Source organism: Mustelus asterias, chromosome 10 (genome assembly GCF_964213995.1).
Source record: "Mustelus asterias chromosome 10, sMusAst1.hap1.1, whole genome shotgun sequence".
Classification (NCBI taxonomy): Eukaryota; Metazoa; Chordata; class Chondrichthyes; order Carcharhiniformes; family Triakidae; genus Mustelus; species Mustelus asterias.
In genome coordinates this window covers 81,696,702-81,716,933 of record NC_135810.1, presented here as the reverse complement: position 1 = coordinate 81,716,933, position 20,232 = coordinate 81,696,702, and the positions used below count along the sequence as shown (strand labels likewise).

General features: G+C 44.9%; 1 protein-coding gene across 9 annotated transcripts in view; it reads right to left on the bottom strand.

Annotated features, from left to right (window-relative positions):
- The window catches only part of LOC144500057 (glutamate receptor 4), a 284,546-nt gene that overhangs the window by 185,718 nt on the left and 78,596 nt on the right, over positions 1–20,232 (bottom strand). For all 9 annotated transcript variants that reach the window (XM_078222823.1, XM_078222824.1, XM_078222828.1 and 6 more), the window contains exon 4: positions 10,033–10,217. In XM_078222823.1, the coding sequence (XP_078078949.1) occupies positions 10,033–10,217 (185 nt within the window). The remainder of the gene's footprint in view (positions 1–10,032; positions 10,218–20,232) is intronic.

The following is a 20,232-nucleotide window of genomic DNA, read 5'->3' as shown; positions in this document are numbered from 1 at the left end:
TCTTCTTTGAACAGGGCCCCTGGATCTGTTACCTCCATCTGAAAGGGTAGATGAGGCCTTGTTTCAACACCTCTGTAGCGTCAATCTGGATTTTGATTTCAAGGGTGGAATTTTCTATTTCTGGTCTATTTTCTGTGGTGAAGGCAGGGACCAGGAGTGTTCCCTGCCCCAGTCATAAGAACATAAGAACTAGGAGCAGGAGCCGGCCATCTGGCCCCTCGAGCCTGCTCCGCCATTCAATAAGATCATGGCTGATCTTTTCGTGGACTCAGCTCCACTTACCCGCCCACTCACCATAACCCTTAATTCCTTTACTGTTCAAAATTCTATCTATCCTTGCCTTAAAAACATTCAATAAGGTAGCCTCAACTGCTTCACTGGGCAGTTGAGGCTACTCATTAAAGCTGGTATGGTCAGGCCTGCACTCCATCGCTGTGACCATGGGTGGCTAGGCAGTGACAATGTGAGAGGGGATGGAGCACCTCAACTGTCCTCCAGGTGCCTCTTCCCATCAAGAAGTGAGACAGGGACCCTACAGCACCCAAATAGAGAAGAAGCACTTGTTGAATACCTCTGGGACCTCCATTCTGGACTCTCTGGGGGTATCCAGCCATTTGGAACGCCCCTTGCCTGTGACCCATTCAGCTTCTTCCTCTGTGACTGCAGAGAGAGCAGCTGCCCCGTAGCCGGGGTCCTCCAGACCTCGGGTCTCCAGAGGATACCCGCCAAGGTCAGTCAAGGCAAGAGGGATAACAGCAGGCTGCTGCAGTTAGAGTACACTTGCATTTTAATGATGTCCGATTTGATTTATTTACAATCTGTAATCTTTATGCCTCCAACCCCACCCTACCCCCCACACCTGCCTATCTTCAGAAGGGCACCTCAGGGTGGGTCTATATCCCTGGAATCATGCACATGCAGCGAGGATAAAGTATTTGTCCGAGACCTTGCGAACCACGGTGCAAGAAATCTTCAGACGCTTATCTGTTTCAGTGCCCTTGCATTGTCAGAATGACAGGTTGGGCTTTCCCTTCAATTGTCCAGCTGAGCTGACCTGCATCTCTGCCCAGCCCCACTGAACCAACTACCAGGCAGTGTCTCGAGATCTCCACCATGAGGTTCTGCATAGTTGTGAGAAGCTATGGTTGTCACTACCTTCGAGACACAGTCCAAATGCCTTTGCGTCCCCCCACCCCTCCCCCCCTCCATGACCCACACGCTCCTTCAGAACAACCATTGCACCTCAGGCCCCCCCCCCCCCCCCCCCCCACAAAGGGTGTAACATTTGAGCTGCCCCATCACCTCTGTCCCATGCAGGTGAATATCCTTGTCCCCTTGCTTCCTGAGGAGCTCATCCCTGTGACTGTAGATCTGACCCCCAGAATCTGCTCTCATATCCCTTCCAATGACCCTTAGCACCTCTTTATCTGTCTTTGTGAATCCTCACCCTCCCACCCTATGGGCTTTCATTGCTCCCTCTAACCTTCACCATCCCTTCCTATCACCAATTCCATCAGTATGTCCCTGCAGTACTCATCAGTTCACGTCACAGACCCCTCCAATGAACCCTTTTCCCTTCTTCTTCTCCTTGTCCATTATCACCTGCACACACACAGTCCCCATGCTTGTTCATACTAGCACAGCATCCCCATGCCCATTCAGACATGCACATTTCCCCATGCCCGATCATGCCTCTGTGCCATCCACCCAACCCACAATTCAACATGGCCCTTTTAACCCTCCAGCTACATACCAACTCACCCATTCTGTGACCCCCTACAGTATCTCTTTCTTTCCCCTGTTACCCCCAACCTCCCCCAGATCCTTCCAGGCCTCCACGCCCACACCACCTTTTCATTCCTCACCTCCCCATCCAATTCAATCTCGGTACGGACTATCAACGCTGCAACCATCCAGCTGCAGTGAGAAGACCCACATGGTTGAGACTCCTATCACTCACAGCTGCACGCCGTGTTTCAGGGTCTGCAGTCACTGTAGGGCTCCATCTTCGGATCTTAACAGATTGCCCCAGGCCATCTTCGGGTAAGACCCAACTTGTACGTGTCATGTTGATCCAGATGTTCTGGACCGGCATGAAATTGTGCTGGTGGCGTGGATAATTGCATGGGAAGCATGAGGTGGGGGATGGGGGTGGGGGATGGGGGGGGGAGGATGTTCCAGCTGGGCCTTCATCTGTATCTCATTAACGGGATGGAAAGCGGTTTTGCGCCAGCCTCTGGCATGAATGATGACCTGCCATGATGGCAAGAGAACACACTCCCGCCGTCATTTCATATCGACAAGAAACTGATTTTGCGGCTCCCACAGCATTATCCCTATTCAGCCCACCTAAAGTACGTTTCCAAGCAAGAAGGCCGATCTGAAAATTCACCCAACACAGGACTTGCTTGGACAATTGAATGGGAATCTTGGGCACAAACAAACAAATACCTGGTCTCAAACCCAACCCAACAGCTGCCTCCTTTCAAACTTCCAAGGAAAGAGTGGTCCACCCTCAACAGGTTCAGGACTGGCCATGTCCCCTGCTTGGCAAACCTCCAGAGATGGGGCATTAGTGCCAGGCCCCTACGTGCCTGTGGGAGCGAGCAAACTATACTCCAAATCATAGAAGAGTGTCCAATCCACAGACTCAACGGAAGTCTATCCTCACTCAACACAGCAGGGCTGGAAGAAACTGTTTGGCTTAGGGACTTGGCAGTCACTAAATAAATAAAATTGTTATAGTCAATGTGTAGTAAATATCAGTTTGGTTGTAAGCATATTATTGGCCATAAATCACGATCAATGCTTTAATTATGAGTTGCCTTGTTTCTGCTTTATCATTTGCTTTGTCTAAAGGAGGATTACCGTGGGTGAAATTGTTCTACGTCAATAGCACAAAATAGGTTCCGAGTGAATCGGCAATCCATTTTACATCACCCCCATTATCTTTTCTAATGGAAATTAAAGTTAGTGGAACTAGAACTGAGGGGGATGTTAAATGTGTTGCTGATTCACTATCACCCGTTCTATACTATCGGGCAAAGTCAAAATCTATCCTCATGCCAAGCAAAGTAAAACCATAGACTAGGTTTGGTTAAACTCGGAAATAAAGTTCTCAACATGAGGGATCTAATCAGTGCTGACAGGCACATGAACACACATCTGGGTCCGATTTCCAGGATGTCTATTCTCAAAAGGGACAATGAATCCAGTGAGAGGAAGCCTCTTATCAACTCTGGCAATACAGCCTAATCCTCTGAATGATATCATCTTTTTTTTTTGTGCATCGCTCTTTAATTCCTTTAACCACTGCAGTGGCAAACAAGCTATTAGCTGCAGACAATTGGAAAGCATGCCTGCTTGTGCAGTGAGGTCCTGGCGAACGCAGAATTAAAATGCGTCCCGTGATCAGCAGATGCTCATTCAGCTATAATGAATTCGCAATAAACAGAAAATGTTTTCATTCAGCAGAATTTGCTATCTCACTGGCGAGCTTCATGTTTGGAATGGCTCCAAAAAACGAGGAGCTGATTTACTCCCTCTCTCATTTTTATATCCGTTCAGCAATTTGCTCACAAGCGTCCAAAATCCAATTTATCAAAGAATTTTTTAAAAATCCTAATGGATTCTGCACTGGTGGTTCTTTAGTTTATGATAACATTAGTTACATGCTTCCTTTGTTTATCTTATATTTAAGTTGATTTTTTTCAGTCAGGTACACCTCTCCCATCCACAAATGCAGAATAGCCAATTTTCAGTAGTTTTACACTGATTTTACGAGACATTTACCTGGTCTGTAGGTTTCTATGAGCCTGGTTGTTGTTAGTGGGCCTATTGTCCCCTAAATGCTTTCAAGTTAATTAGTTCAATTTAACCCCTGTCCAAATTTATGACACATTTATGGAACACTAAGGAGGAATTTATCACAGCCAATCCACCTAACCTGCACATCTTTGGACTGTGGCAGGAAACCGGAGTACCCAGAGGAAACCCACGCAGACACGGGGAGAACGTGCAAACTCCTCACAGACAGTGACCCAAGGCTGGAATTGAACCTAGGTCCCTGGCACTGTGAGGTAGCAGTGCTAACCACTGTGCTCTCCACTGCTGTCCAGCTGGATGAGGCTGCTCTCAATTTGTTCCATACTTATCTATCTCATTATCATGAGAGAATCATTTCCATCGACTTACCTTCCTGCCCTCACACCCGTTACCTCACATGTCGCACAAAGATCTTCCTTGGCCACCTCTTAGTTCTCAACTACATTCTGCGCCTTGGCGACATCATTGGAAGGCACAGCATTTCTTTTCGCATGGACCCTCTGCCTCACCACCCACTCACTCGACTCCTCCACTATTACTAAATTATCAGACTGCTTATCCGATATCCAGCACTGGATCAGCAGAAATTTCCTCCATATAAATATGGGGATAACTGACACCATTGTATTTGGACCCCAAACCAATCTTTGTTCTCGAGCTACCAACTCCATCTCGGAGATCAAGCCAATCCATTCACAAGCTTGGTGTCACATTTGATCCCGAGATGAGCCTCCGACCTCAAATTCAGGCCAACCCTCAGCCAGAGGGTGGTTGTAGAGGGTTGTTTTTCAAACTGGAGGCCTGTGACCAGCGGTGTGCCTCAGGGATCAATGCTGGGTCCACTGTTATTTGTCATTTATATTAATGATTTGGATGAGAATTTAGGAGACATGGTTAGGAAGTTTGCAGATTACACCAAGATTGGTGGCATAGTGGACAGTGACGAAAGTTATCTTGGATTGCAACGGGATCTTGATCAATTGGGCCAGTGGGCTGACGAATGGCAGATGGAGTTTAATTTAGATAATGTGAGGTGATGCATTTTGGCAGATTGAACCAGGGCAGGACTTACTCAGTTAATGGTAGGGCATTGGGGAGAGTTACAGAACAAAGAGATCCAGGGGTACATGTTCATAGCTCCTTGGAAGTGGAGTCACAGGTGGACAGAGTGGTGAAGAAGACATTCAGCATGCTTGGTTCATTGATCAGAACATTGAATACAGGAGTTGGGACGGCTTGTTGAAGTTGTACAAGACATTGGTAAGGCCACACTTAGAATACTTTGTAAAGTTCTGGTCACCCTATTATAGAAAGGATATTATTAAACTAGAAAGAGTGCAGAAAAGATTTACTGGGATGCTACCGGGACTTGATAGCTTGTGTTATAAGGAGAGGCTGGATAGACTGGGACCTTTTTTTCTGGAGCGTAGAAGGCTGAGGGGTGATCTTATAGAGGTCTATAAAATAATGAGGGGCACAAATCAGCTAGATAGTCAATATCTTTTCCCAAAGATAGGAGAGTCTAAAACTAAAGGGCATAGGTTTAAGGTGAGAAATACAAAAGTGTCCGGAGGGGCAATTTTTTCACAGAGGATGGTGAGTGCCTGGAACGAGCTGCCAGAGGCAGTAGCAGAGATGGGTACAATTTTGTCTTTTAAAAAGCATTTAGACAATTACATGGGTCAGATGGGTATAGAGGGATATGGCCCAAATGCGGGCAATTGGGACTTGCTTTAAAAAAAAGGGCGGCATGGACAAGTTGGGCCGAAGGGCCTGTTTCCATGCTGTAAACGTCTATGACTCTATGACTCAGACTACTTGCCTCAGTAACATTGTCTGATATTCTCCCTGCCTCAGCTTACCTGTTGTTGAAGCCATCATTCATGCCTTTGTTATGACTTTACTATTCCACCGCTGGTCTCCCAGATTCTACCTTCAGCAAATGTGAGGTCATCCTAAACTCTGGTGTCCGTGTCATAACCCACACTATGTCCGATTTCCATATCACCCCTGTGCTCACTGATCTACATTGACTCCTGGTCAAGCAACATCTTGATTTAAAAATTCTTATCCTTGTTTTCAAATCTCTCCATGGACTTACCCATCCCTATCCCTGTAATCTCCTCCAGCCCCAAAAACCCTCTGAGGTATTTCTGTTCATCTAATTCTTGCCTCTTGTATATTCCCAATTTTAATTGCTCCACTTCAGTTGCCTTGGCCCCAAATTCTGGAAATCCCTCCCCACACTTTCTGCCTCTCTATCTTACTTCCTTCCTTAAAATCTGACCAAGCCCCAAGTCGTACTTTGTTTCCTAATGCTCCTGTGAAGTGCCGTGAGATGTTTCATCACATTAAAGTTTTATTATTTTGTTAATTTATTTTATTAGTTTCACAAGTAGGCTTACATTAACACTGCAATGAAGTTACTGTGAAAATCCCTTAGTTGCCACACTCCGGCACCTGTTCGGGTGCACTGAGGGAGAATTTAGCATGGCCAATGCACCTAACAAGCACACCTTTCAGATTGTGGGAGGAAACCCACGCAAACATGGGGAGAACGTGCAGACTCCGCACAGACGTACACCCAAGCCGGGAATCGAACCAGGTTTCGTGGTGCTATGAGGCAGCATCATAGAATCATAGAAACCCTACAGTGCAGAAGGAGGCCACTCGGCCCATCGAGTCCGCACCGACCACAATCCCACCCAGGCCCTACCCCCACATATTTACCCGCTAATCCCTCTAACCTACGCATCTCAGGGGCAATTTTAACCTGGCCAATCAACCTAACCCGCACATCTTTGGACTGTGGGAGGAAACTGGAGCACCCGGAGGAAACCCACACAAACACGAGGAGAATGTGCAAACTCCACACAGACAGTGACCCAAGCCGGGAATCGAACTCGGGACCCTGGAGCTGTGAAGCAGCAGTGCTAACCACCGTGCCACCATGCCATCCCAATGATGGTGTTAGGCAAGTAGAAGTTGCTGTTGTTATGGTAGAGTGCCTCTTCACTTATCTGCTGGATTTACCAGGCCTAGCTAGGCAATTACCTGCCATTAAGCATACTGCACCCACTCTTCCGATTAACATCTGATGTTCCCTCCGAGACCTCTGACCTGCTCCCTCTCTCTGAGACCCCTGATCTCCTCTTAGGCCTCGCTCAATGGGAGCATGGACCACAAACTCAGGCATGGAGGTCAGCTGACACAATCCGCCTAGTTCTCGATTGTGTGCTCCTGTCTAACGCGGCCCCACTCCCCGTCGTGCCCTCTTTATATTGCAGAACTACTTTAGTAGAAGCCGCCCCAAGTTGTATGGTGTCCACAAACGTTTTGAAATCACCCTGTTAATGTTTCACACATTTCAGTGTAGAAACAGCATTGCTTTTTAGCACTTCCCAATACCAGTATAATAATATAGATGAAACGCATATGCTTTCAACCTCCCACATGAAAGTCTAATAGACTCAAATGCTTAATGCTAATAATCATCATCACCCCATACAGTAGAGGATGATAGCTATCATTACCTAATGCTGTAGGTGGTCATTCCTAATCATCAGCACTCACTTAATGGTTTTAATCTCGTTAATTGTAATGAGGATCACTCTTGGTTTCAGGTATAATGTAGTATTGTATAACATAGCTGTAAGTCTAGCAACCAGTAGCAAAGTTAGCATTATGAACAGTAAAACTATTGGAATAACAGATATGTATGCTTACTCAATTTTAAATAAAATGTAGAGTAAATAAAAGTAGAATTTTGTGAATCAATAAAAATTAATGACACAGTAGATTAAGAAAACATACTTTTGAAATCAATCGAAGAAGAAGGGATAGTATAATCATGGTGTGGTGTTTAAGGTCTCATTTTTGCATATGTTCATAGAGCAATGGCAGTTTACTAGCAAGACTAGCAATTTGAAGGATTTTATTCCATTTCGTGCTGATATATATGGACTGGATTCCTAACAAAAGCTGTGTTAATAAACTGTCTCAACAGGAAGTGCAACTGAAATATCTGAGTGGGGAAAGTCAGTGGGATATGATATAGGTAGATATGGAGTGAAACAATTTCAAGGAAAATAATGGGTGTATTATTAGGAACAGGGGGAAAGGAATAAGAATTGGGAATTGTCTATTCTTATACTCCCTTCATCTTTGATCATTCTGCAGGCTTTGACATTGTCAAAACTGCACTACACCATCCGACTCCAGTGCATCCATTCCATTGCCAATGGGCGTGCCCTCACTTGGTTTCACAGTTGCCTATCCAGCAATGTATTCTCTTCTTACTGTTCACACTGCTAGAAATAGATTTCCACTAGGATCTATCCTTAGCTCTTCCCTCTTCCTCATTTACACAGTGGACCTTCAGGTCAACATCCACAGGCAGACGTAAGCCAACAAAACCCAACTCTACCTTTTTACCAGCTCTTTTGAGTCCACCCATCACCACGACTTGTGTTGTCAGACAGGTTCAACATCCAGTCTTGCATGATCTTGAGTTAAATATTGGGAAGAGAGAATCTATTGTCTTTGGTCCTTATTACAAATTTGTCAGTGACTCTGTACCCCTCCCTCTGTACCCCTCCCTGGTCATTGTGTCGGGCTGAAGCTTGACTTTTCACAACCTTAATATCTTACTCAAACCGGCAGACTCGACAATTCCCATGATCCCCTGGCTGGCCTCATGTCCAGCATTCTCAGCAAATTTTAAGCCATCCAAAAATTGATGTCTCATATCAAGTCCATTGACACTGCTGTTTCCCGGGTTCAATTCCAGCCTTGGGTAAGTGTCTGTGTGGAGTTTGCAAGCTCTCCCTGTGTCTATGTGGGTTTCCTCTGGGGACTCCAGTTTCCTCCCACAGTCCAACAATGTGCAGGTTAAGTGGATTAGCCATGCTAAATTGCCTGTTAGTGTCCCGAGATGTATAGGTTAGGAGAATTAGTGGGGTAAATATTTGGCATTACAGGGATAGGGCCTGGGTAAGGTGCACTGTCAGAGAGTTGGTGCAGACTTGATGGGCCAAATGGCCTCCTTCTGCACTGCAGGGATACTATGATATGCTATCCCTGCCCAAAATTAACTCCTGATCCTCCCAATACTTCAAATGTAAATTCCTAACCTTCTCTCTGAATCCCTTTCTACCGTTACCATCTCCTCAGGCTCTATATTCATTCCCAATCTTGGAACTCTTAATCCCTCTGATTTTGGTTTATTGTATTTTTCCTCCTCAGCTCCTCCCCCGCCATTTGGCAGTCATTACTTCAGCAGCCTAGAACGCACGTTCTGGAATTTTCTCCCGAAATCTCCCTCTGTATAACGGGCAGGCTGAATCAGAATCACCTGTTTTTTTTTTAACTCAAAGTCAAAATTGCCCCATAGTTTTTATTAACTTGATGCAAAAAATTAGCAGGTCAAAAATCTGAGATCTGCCATTGTCTTAAAGATAAATTTCACGGCTAAAGGAAACTCTTTTATTTAGTTACAGAAAGCTCTTGTTATTAAATCACCAAACTGCAGCATTGCAGCAGGAGATAGCTGTGTATATAATACCCAAAGGCCTGAATGTTTTGACACGTCAGGCTCCAGTCCAATATGTCTGCAAATAAAATGTACTCTCGGTGTTATAGTCAGACTGTTTGCAATACGGCTAGATTTATTTGTACCAATTTTTAGTGAATCCCACTGATTGATGCATGCCAGCAGCTTGTCAAGCTGGGTTAAATATCAATACTTGTCTATTAATAACAAGCAGAGTGATTTCAAAACAATGCACACATTGCCTGGTGAAGCAAAGTTGCTTAAACATTTTGAATGTGATAGGCACCTTAATTTAATGAGGTGGCAATTGATATTCACAGATGGACTTCCAGCAGATAGAAAGATAACGTCACAACTCGATTCCTTCTGCTTCTGTAGATACCTAGTGACCTTTTCATTTTTCAAAATATGAACATGCATTCTTCTGTACAATTCCACAGAATCCTCAGAATAGATTGATCAATTCTAATCTTATTCTGCTTTTGATTTTGATGTTGAAGTCCTATTGCAATCTCAAAAGAGTGTTTTACCAACAAGAACTTTAATGTTCATGAGGCGTGATTAGTTTTCCAAGTGCAGGTTTTTTTGCAATAAGTATTCATGAAATGATTAGCTTTAGATGAGGAAGGTATTACTGATATTCATTTGAGCGTTACCTGCTCCATGATGTTGTGGAGTCTCTCCACTTCACAGTCTATGACAAATCTCTTTTCCTGTTTTCGTTCCAGGTCTTCTAAAAGGCGTCGGTAGCTAGCGTCATTGAAATTCTCAATACAGATAGCGCTGACCTGCCAGCCATTCTGTCCTGCTTTTTCCATTATCGACTGCAGGATGGAATAACCTGCAATAGGTCATAAAACAAATTGATTTTAAGGGAAATGTTGGATGGCTAATTGCAAAGTTTAATGATGGCTAACCATGTAACTCAGATCCACTATTGTGGCGACAAGGAGACTTTCACAGTAACTTCATTGCAGTGTTAATGTAAGCTTACTTGTGACACTAATAAATAAACTTTAACTTATTCTTTTCATGAAAGAAATAGTGCTGCTCGGTCAGATCTTTGAGGTGATCGAAATACGGAGAAGGTTTGATTTGGTGTGCACCTCTTCTTGAGAAAAACACATTAAATTGTTCAAACAAATACACCATTTTCTTAATTTCAGCTGTTCCAGTGTCACTGAGCAGAACACTGCAGAGGACAATCTGAGACTTGGACATGCCCTCAGGCGTAGTGTTCATCATTGTTTATCAAGAAATGAGTCTGGCAGGGTGAGGGGCAAGGAGCGGGTGATGGCCCTGCCTATTTCCTCTCTGTAAAATGTAGAGTGCATAATAGCCACTCAACTCTCCGGCTGTAAGCTTGACCAGGAACAAATGAAGCTCACTTAACAAGGGCTGGCAAGTCTCAATTCTTTATATTCTTGCAACCAGCCAATTTCTGTGCACCACAGTATGACAGTGACTGAAAGGAGCTTTGATTTGCAGTAGATCTTGCTCATCTGTTTGTATTAAATTATATCACTGTTACAAAACAAAGCAAAGTCCCATGTTTTAGACATTGACATAAAACGGTAAAAATCATGTAAAACCAGAATCATTTTATGATCTGCAACAGTTAAATCCATCTTGAAATGCGTCAGAGAGAAGCTGTGTATTTTTAAAAAATATTATAAGATAGAGGCATGTTCTTGGGCATGAAAACAATACTGAGGGATACAGGGTCGGTCAAGGAGGGTCACAAGCTAGAAATGCCAATAAAATTACCTTAGCAGGATGACAACTGTAATTAGAGACTGTATCTGACTAGTATATTTATATATCTGTGAAACATCATTTCATGCCATTATTTCCAAATACTATGTTTGTGCCACGTTTAGATAAGGATAATGCCGGCGAAAATATTCCAGTTTTCAGAAGTAGCATGAAGCACATTATACATGGTTCTGCATCAGCCTCAGGCAAGTCAAACCTTTGACATATTATTGCACAGAAGACTGCATTGGTTCTCTGAACCAGCACATTGCAGCAGCATCAAACTGCATTGAGAACCGGAGATGCTGAAAGCTGGTCTTTTAGTAAGAATGTATTTACCATTGATCCAGGGCTTTGCCGACTTCGGTTAAGGAATAAATTTTATGAACCTTACTTTTAGACACAAATACATACAAATACTCAGGCGCACGCGTATTTTATTTCCAAAGGAACTATCAAGCATTTGAGTTTGAGTGGGGTTATTAAAACAGTCATCTAAGGAATTTCATTTGAATCTGTTAAAATATTAAACCTTTTTTAACCCGTTTGCCTTTCTATCAAGCTGATCACTAAAGAAGGGATGATGTGTTACTGTTCTGAATGATCAGAAATACAGTGATTTATTTTTAACTCTTTTTCTACTTCAAATCTCTGGCCAATGCTCTTTAGGGCACTGACTCAGTCTGGGGTACTTTTCCCCAGAGATCAGCTATCCTCTAAATTGTTCATCTGATAACTAAACGAATGAGCTGTAGCAGGGTTTTTAACTCTGGAGGGGTCATCAATGGACGCACACATGTTCTAGCAGAAACAATTGGGTAGTCATCAACTGTAAGAGGCTAGGTTTATGTTTCGTCTGGGCGCTTAGGTAAATCATAGTGCTTCAGCGAACTGAATAGACACTGGAGATGAAACACTGAAGTGAAAGACCCGTAACCACCAGCACTTAGGATGGCATGGTGGCACAGTGGTTAGCACTGCTGCCTCACAGCGCCAGGGACCCGGGTTCAATTCCAGCCTTGGGTGACTGTCTGGTTTCTCTCCGTGCCCCTACAAGTTCCTCACCCTCAACTGGCTATCCAATGCCCGTTTAATGCCATGTAGTTAGCCAGCTTTGACCAAGGCATTCAAGGCGTTCTGTGTGGAGTTTGCACATTCTCCCCATGTCTGTGTGGGTTCCCTCCGGGTGCTCTGGTTTCCTCCCATAGTCCAAAGGTGTGCAGGTTAGGTGGATTGGTCATGTTAAATTGCCCCTTAGTGTCAGGGGGATTAGCAGGGTTAAGGGGATAGGGCATGGGTGGGATTGTTGTCGGTGCAGGTTTGATGGGCCAAATGGCCTCCTTCTGCACTGTAGGGATTCTATGATTTTATAAAGGGCTACAGACCAAGTGCTGGAAACTTCAGCTGGTTGATTCACTTCTCAGCTGACACAGACATGATGGGCAGAGTGGCCTCCTTACATGATGTAGGCTTTTCTACATTTTCTGACTTTTCTATTTTCTGAAAAGCAGGGATGTGGGGAGATTGGGGCGGCACGGTGGCACAATGGTTAGCACTGCTGCTTCACAGCTCCAGAGACCTGGGTTCGAATCCCGGCTTGGGTCACTGTCTATGTGGAGTTTGCACATTCTCCCTGTGCCTGCGTGGGTTTCCTCCGGGTGCTCTGGTTTCCTCTCACAGTCCAAAGATGTGCGGGCTAGGTAGATTGGCTATTCTAAGTTGCTCCTTAGTGTCCCAGGATGCATGGGTTAGAGGGATTAGTGGGTAAATATGTAGGGATATGGGGATAGGGCCTGAGTGGGATTGTGGTCGGTGCAGACTCGATGGGCCGAATGGCCTCTTTCTGCACTGTAGGATTCTATGAAGGTGAGGAGTGGCAGTACATGAACTACTCCTTAGGAGAGCCAGTATGGACATGATGGGCCAGAGAGCCATCTCTGTGCTGTAATGATTCCATGAAATGTAGGATCTTTGAGGTGTGTATATGATGCTGTTCTTATTTGATGGTGTATTATTGACTGAGCTGAAGCTGGTGAGGTGTTTCAAAAGGCAGTTTGTACAAATTCAAAGAACATGTGTGCACTCATTCCTTTTACACAAAAGATGAACGAAAATGGTTGAGAAATTTATACCACTTCCTGGTTCCCGATTGGTTCTTGTTGCCACATTGATGTGTTACAGACACACTAGATCGTAAGGCCTGTCAATCATTAATTTGGATGTCGGATCCTTTCATAATGTGAAATGTTTCACGCTTCCCATGCTCTGCCTCTGGTTTTCTCTTCCAACCTTCAGTAGCCTTTTCCACAGGTTTGCAACACATAAGAATGAATCATTTCAGTCCCTTCACACCTCTTCCTATTTTTGAACTTTAACACACATTAATGCGCAGATTCTATCATCTGACAATGTGCTCATAAACGTACTTAGAGTGATGTTTTACAGCCATTCATTGACTGTATGTGTACGTGTTTGGTCAACACAGCCTCATAATGAGTGCATTACTCCCTCACTTCTATAAGCCGGCTCATGTGTTGTATAAATATGAACTGGAAAGAGTGGACATTGCAATGGGTTAATGATTTCTTCCAAAACAGAAATAGTCGAGTCAAAGTTCTTCACCAGGAATGCATTCTACAGACCACAAACCTATTCCGGTCTTCCATATAGCAGGTGTTGGTCTGAAAACTCAATTTTCAAAATAATGTTGTGAGCCAGGGTCAGAGTTCCTCCTGCAAGCCCTGATATACTGGAGAATTCGCATGACAGGCCAACTGCTGTTTTTTAAATTTTCAATGGCGGCTCCCTCATGAGGTGACTGCTAGTCATCATAGATACCTTTCTGCAATATGGATCTGACATCCTCCCACCTTTCCAGCGAGTCACAGTCAGCGTTTCGCCTGAAAGAGCTGCTCACCCCAGCAGCTCCCCTTGACATAAGCACTTCAGCAGTGTGGGTGGCAGAATTATTGTAACTGCCATAATCACATCCATAACTAATTTGTAGGGCACTCTGTGGATTTTCCTGCACTCTAGTGCACCAGTACACAATAAAGTCACATATTGTATGTGTGTTTTCCTGTCCTTTTAAGAAGTTTTTTTTGCATGTAACACACAATTGTACAAAATTTGTTGAGTGAATGTGCAGCTATTTTGATTTCACTAAATGCATTATCTCCTGCTCAGCTCAACAAAGACATCTTTTTTGCCATGTGCGTAGGTGGACATTCTGTTCCCAAATCATCATGTATCCCCTCAGTAGCCAAACAGTCGGGGACACTGGGGACTGGCCTGCCACGGCCCTTAGCCTCAGATCTTCCTCAACTGTCGTTTCCAGCTGCACCTGCTTTAATCAGCACAGGTCACATCAGGTCAGATCAGAGAGTGAGCAGAGGGGGGAATCAAACCTATTTCTGTTGTTCACCTTGTAGCTCTGAGTCATTAGTGCTGTAATGCTCGGCATGGCTTTACAACAAAGTCACATCAAAAGAGAACTCATGTGTCAGCTAGAACAGTATCTCCCGCTCTGGAGTGTAAGTTGGGTGATGGGATTGAAAATGTGATTGATTCTTGCTTGGGGCTGGGGTGTGACAGAACCTCTCTACAGGTTCCCCTCCAGATTGAACAGGGAAGGCAGGAGGTCCTGTTCCCTAGGGATGGCAGTAGGAGGCCTTCCCTTCTGATCACAGTGACACATGGGGCCCACAAAAGAACTGCCGGGCAATGCAGAAAAAAGATGAATGATCTGACGTCCTCTGCCAGGGTAAGTGTCACATCCACTCACTGCAAAATAGCACTCAAAAGGGCATCAGGCCTAGGTTGCAGGACTCAGCAGGTGGGACATGTGTGCTGAATGTGTGGCAGCCACCTCATGCCTCCAGTGTTCAATCAGTTGCAGGACATCTTGCTTGTTACTCATTTACTGGTGAGGGCTCAGGAGCTGCCATCGACATGTACACTCCTAAACTGCTCATGCATCCATTGGCGTGACACTCAATCGTTCTGTCTGTCTGTAGGACAAAGGTAGTCACAACAGGAGGGAGCAGGTCCAGACTGGCAGCAGCATTCCAGATATGAAAGTGCCCAGCACCTTTGAACAGGAGGCCATTGAAACAACTGGGGAGGACGGGGACTGTGTGTGTGCTGATGGTGTGACAGGGCTCTCCTGGCAAGCCAGCAAGGATGCCTCCAGGCTGCAGTTGTCAGGTGCACCAACAGAGTGGGACATTGTTTGGATAGGGCATCTGCTCAGCATCCACTCAATCTTTCACTTTTCCATTACAGCACCCGCAGGAAAAAGGAGAAGGAAAAGGATTGAGGCAACCCATAGTGCCATCTGCAACCCCACCTCTGAGGATAATGACTCAGAACCCACAGAAGATGCACCGTCAGGGTGCTCACCCACACTCTCCACCAGCAAGGGGAAGTGTTGGCGTAGTGCTTATGTCACAGGACCAGTAATCAAGAGGCCCGGGCTAATGTTCAGGGCACATGGCTTGAAAACAGCTGCTGGAATCTAAATTCAAATAATAAATTTGGAGTTGAAAGTTATTCTCAGTAATGGTCACCATGAAACCATTGCTTATTGTTGTAAAAGCTCATCTGGTTCACTAATATCCTTGAGAAAGGAAACCTCCTATCCTTACCTGGTCTGGCCTACATGTGACTCCAGACCCACAGCAACGGTTGACTCTTACTTGTCCCTGAAATGGTGTGGCAAGCCATTCAGTTCACGGGCAATTAGGGATGGGGCAACAAATGTCAGCTTTGCCAGTGATGCCAAATCCCATGAAAGAATACATTTTTAAAAGTGCCTTGCTGATACCTCACATGGAAAACTGTTCAGCCTGCTCACCTCTTATGAAGAGTAGGAATAGACCTCACATAAAGAAATTGCAATCAAACTGCACTGGACATCATTAAATAACTGGGGTACTATCCCATAAGGTCCGCCCTCCTGAAGAGATGTACCTATGAGCATCTGACTAGAAATGCTGCACAGCTGCCCAATGGAGCCCTGGAAGGAGCCATTGGCAAAGAGGTTCTGGGCCATGGTGACTGTTAATGCCATTGTTTTTGGGATTGCCTCCAAGTCCTTGTGAACACAGGTCTTAATGGAGAAGCTGACATATGTGAGCAACCACATTCTGAGGAGGGCATCCTATGGCACCTCCGGCCTTTTGCTCATCTGCAGCTAACCGTGCCACTTGCGATATAGAATCCATAGGATCCCTACAGTGCAGAAGGAAGCTATTCGGCCCACCAAGTCTACACCAATTCTCTGAAAGAACATGTGACCCAGGCCCATCTCTCTGGCCCCTGGATACCAGCATCCTGACGGTCTTGAAGCTCCACTGTCTGCTCCTGGCCGTGGGCCAACCTGCACTTGTTCCTTTTCATCTGAACCACAGTCACTAAAATAGCAGGGTTCCCTGGAACCGGTATCACGTATGAGTGGATCTGTGATCCATATCATCATGTTCTTTGTAGACTCACCTTCATCTCTGAGCCTCTAAGCCAATGCCTGTGCCTGACAACCATCTAGACATGATCTCCCCACCTCACCCTTTCATGGTGAAGGACATCCTGGAGCACCACAGATGAGTGTTCCTCCTGTTCATAAATGCATAGAGACATTGTGCATTGACCAGGGTAATGACAGTTATAATAACTCCAGGAGACAGCTATAAAGGAACAGTGCTTTACTGAACAAAACAAAATAAAGCAAAAACACAAACAGGTCCTAACTGGGACAATACAATAATAGACCCACTCACTGCTTTATACAGGGCTCGATACACAAGCTTCACCTGGTAAGTGATTACCAATCACCAGGGAGCTCGTATTCTACGGGCCCTACAGAGAGGTCAATTAATGATTCTCCATGTAAGTCCTGGGGGTTATCACACCAGTCATGTGCATGATCCCCCCTGCCCCTCAGACACTATTCACCTTGCCTCCAATGTCCTTGAGACTGTATAGAGAGACTATTGCCTTGGCATCATTCAAAGACTTACCACAAGCCCCTGTCAGCCATGATCATTAACCCAGGAGAATGAAGGTTTGGAGTTGGGAATTTGCTGCAATCCAACACCGATGCTCCATGCAGGCATCCGCCTCCTTCCCTCCCCTCTCTCTCTTCATTCTTGCCTCTTATAGCGGCAGATGCCACATGCACACAATGTCCAGCAGATCCAGACCTTGATGGGTCCCCGTTGGAATGTGATCCATTAGTCATGGAGCAATGCAGGTTTATTGGGCATGGGAACCTCATGAGGAGAACTCAGCTGAGCCCATTTCTCCATGGCGTGGACTAATATTTTTTATTCGTTCATGAGATGTGGGCATCGCTGTCTGGGCCAGTGTTTATTACGTATCCCTTAGGGCACCTAAGAGTCAATCACATGTAGGCCAAACCAGGCAAGGACAGTAGATTTCCTTCCCTAAAGGACATTAGTGAACCAGATGGGTTTTTATGACACTCACAACAGTTTCACAATCATCTTTAGACAATTCATTCCAGGTTTCTTTTTATTGATTTCAAATTTCACCAACTGCCATGGTGAGATTCAAACCTTGTGTCTCTGGATTACTAATCCATTCAATACCACTATATCATTACCTCCCTTTGATAATTAATATGATGCCCCTTCAATTGGCCAATATTGAAGCAATAACTTCTCCCATCCAAAAAGAGACCCCTTCCATATCGAATGTTTGAGAGGTTTTACAAACAGCGCAACAGACTTGACAGCTTCAATCTGTTGCATTTGCCTGTGCATCTAGCACCTTCTATCCTTCCCCTGATAGCCAGCAAGACCCACCCAAACCCCTCCACACTCACTGCCTCTCCCCATTACCCTAGACCCTATTGTTATTTATCTGGGCATTCCTGCTCTCCCTATTGTGTTTCTTCAGATGGAACTCTTCAAATGCAGACAATAAAAATATAACAAAAGCTTTGACAAAGGGTTATCTGGACTCGAATCATCAGCTCTTTTCTCTCCTTACAGATGCTGCCAGACCTGCTGAGATTTTCCAGCATCTTCTCTTTTGGTAAAAAAACTTACTCCAACTTATAAATCAAAGAAAGGGTTTAATAAAGAAGCTTCATTACTCCAAACTTGGGGTCTCACCCTGGGCCACTCCAAGCTCTCCACAATTCCCAACAGGTTCTTATTTATACTGATTTATCTGGTCAGCTGACCATCACATCATTCTATAATTGGTTCCATGGTTTACTGGGTCAGCTGACCCTTACAGCTTGTTGCCATTGGTCACATTACATACGATACAAAGTTGTCACTCGTTACTTTCTAACACATTGTTCCCATAACCATTAACATGCCATTGCCCCTCCTGTCCTTGACAAAGAACAAAGAACAATACAGCACAGGAACAGACCTTTCGGCCCTCCAAGCCCATGCCACTCCCTGGTCCAAACTAGACCATTCTTTTGTATCCCTCCATTCCCACTCCGTTCATATGGCTATCTAGATAAGTCTTAAAGACGATCTTAAAGTCTTAAGACGATCCCATTCTTGAGGCCAGTTGTACCCTGACATTCTGTGATTCCCCTATCCACTACCCCAACCCCCCCATGACCCTCACACCTCTACCCTACCTGATCTAACTCCCACCTCTGTCTGTACCTGTACCTTCTGCCTCCCAGTATTCTCATTTAAATCCTTAGGACCAAACTATTGAGCTCACAAACCCCCCCTTTAGACTCATCTCTCTATGACACTTACTACCCAGAGAGGCATCCACTGCTCTACAGCAGGACTAAGACATGAGTCACATGCTCACCCTCTTAAACAAGCACTGCACAGTTTGGTTTCATTCCCCAGATGCTCTCCTACCCTACCCTGTTGAACTGATTTCCTTTGCCCAGTCTTCACTATGCCCGCCCCACTGGCCCTGCCTCCCATGCCCAGTCTTCACTCCAACTTATCCCTCTGATCTTGCCTCCCTTGTCCAGCCATTGCTTCACCCCGCCCCACTGAGCCTGCCTCTCTTGCCCAGTCTTCACTCCAATCTACTCCCCCCGACCCTGCCTTCCTTGTCCACCCATTGCCCTATCCTGCCTTGCTGACCCTGCCTTCCTTGTCCAGCCGTCATTCCACCCTACCCCGCTGACCGTGCCTCCCTTCGTAGCTTGGACTACGGAAACCTGATCTTAATCAAGAGGCTGACATTGATGAGTGGTCCCCAAGAAAGCCAAAGTAATGGCCATTCACTCCAAAGTCCAGGAAGGAGGTTACCTTGCCAGGTGCACACCATTTACATGTAGCTGTTAATGTCAATGCACAAATTTCTCATAATTTGGAGGCACTTAATTCTGGTGGGCTGACCTTTTAATGAGCATGCGTGTTATGTAAATGCATGCAAAAGGACTTTCCAACACTATTCGTCAGGAAGCTCAACCCCTCTTTAAAGTGCTGACAACCTAATTGCAGGTGCTCATCTTGCTGTCGGAAAACTGATTTTCAGCCTCCCTTTGCCCACCAAGCTTCCTGCTGTAGGTGGGACTGGAGATTTCCTGCCATAGTCAAGAATCAAACACTCCTCATCAAACACCAAGAAGCAGTTAGTAACAAAAATATAATTGAACATGTCCTGCCTTATTTTTGAGGATCTGACTGAGCAGAATTTATGTATAGACTGTATTCCATTGTTCAAAGCTGTGAGTGTCGGCACATTATACCATTTCCTCTTATGCTTGAAACTGTTGAAATTATTCAATTTGGGCCTTCCCCTCTACAATGAACTGCCCCTATTTACACTGATTATCTATCAATGGACTTTCAAATAACTGCACCCAAAGTGCACCAGTCCCCAGTATTGTTTGATAAAATGCCGATGGACTTTAGTTCCTGCCATGTTTACCTGGATAACTGAGTGCATTAGAATGACACTGCCATGACCATGGTTTATGTTGTAGGGTGTTGGTTACAGTTCAGTGGGTTTGAAGAAGTCTTCCTACTCATACACAGGTTAACTGTAAGTCTTTATAAACTCCTAGAACTATTTACAAGTATATAGTATATTTACAAGTACACTAGGAGCTGTCTCCATACTTGCTGTTACACATGGCTCTC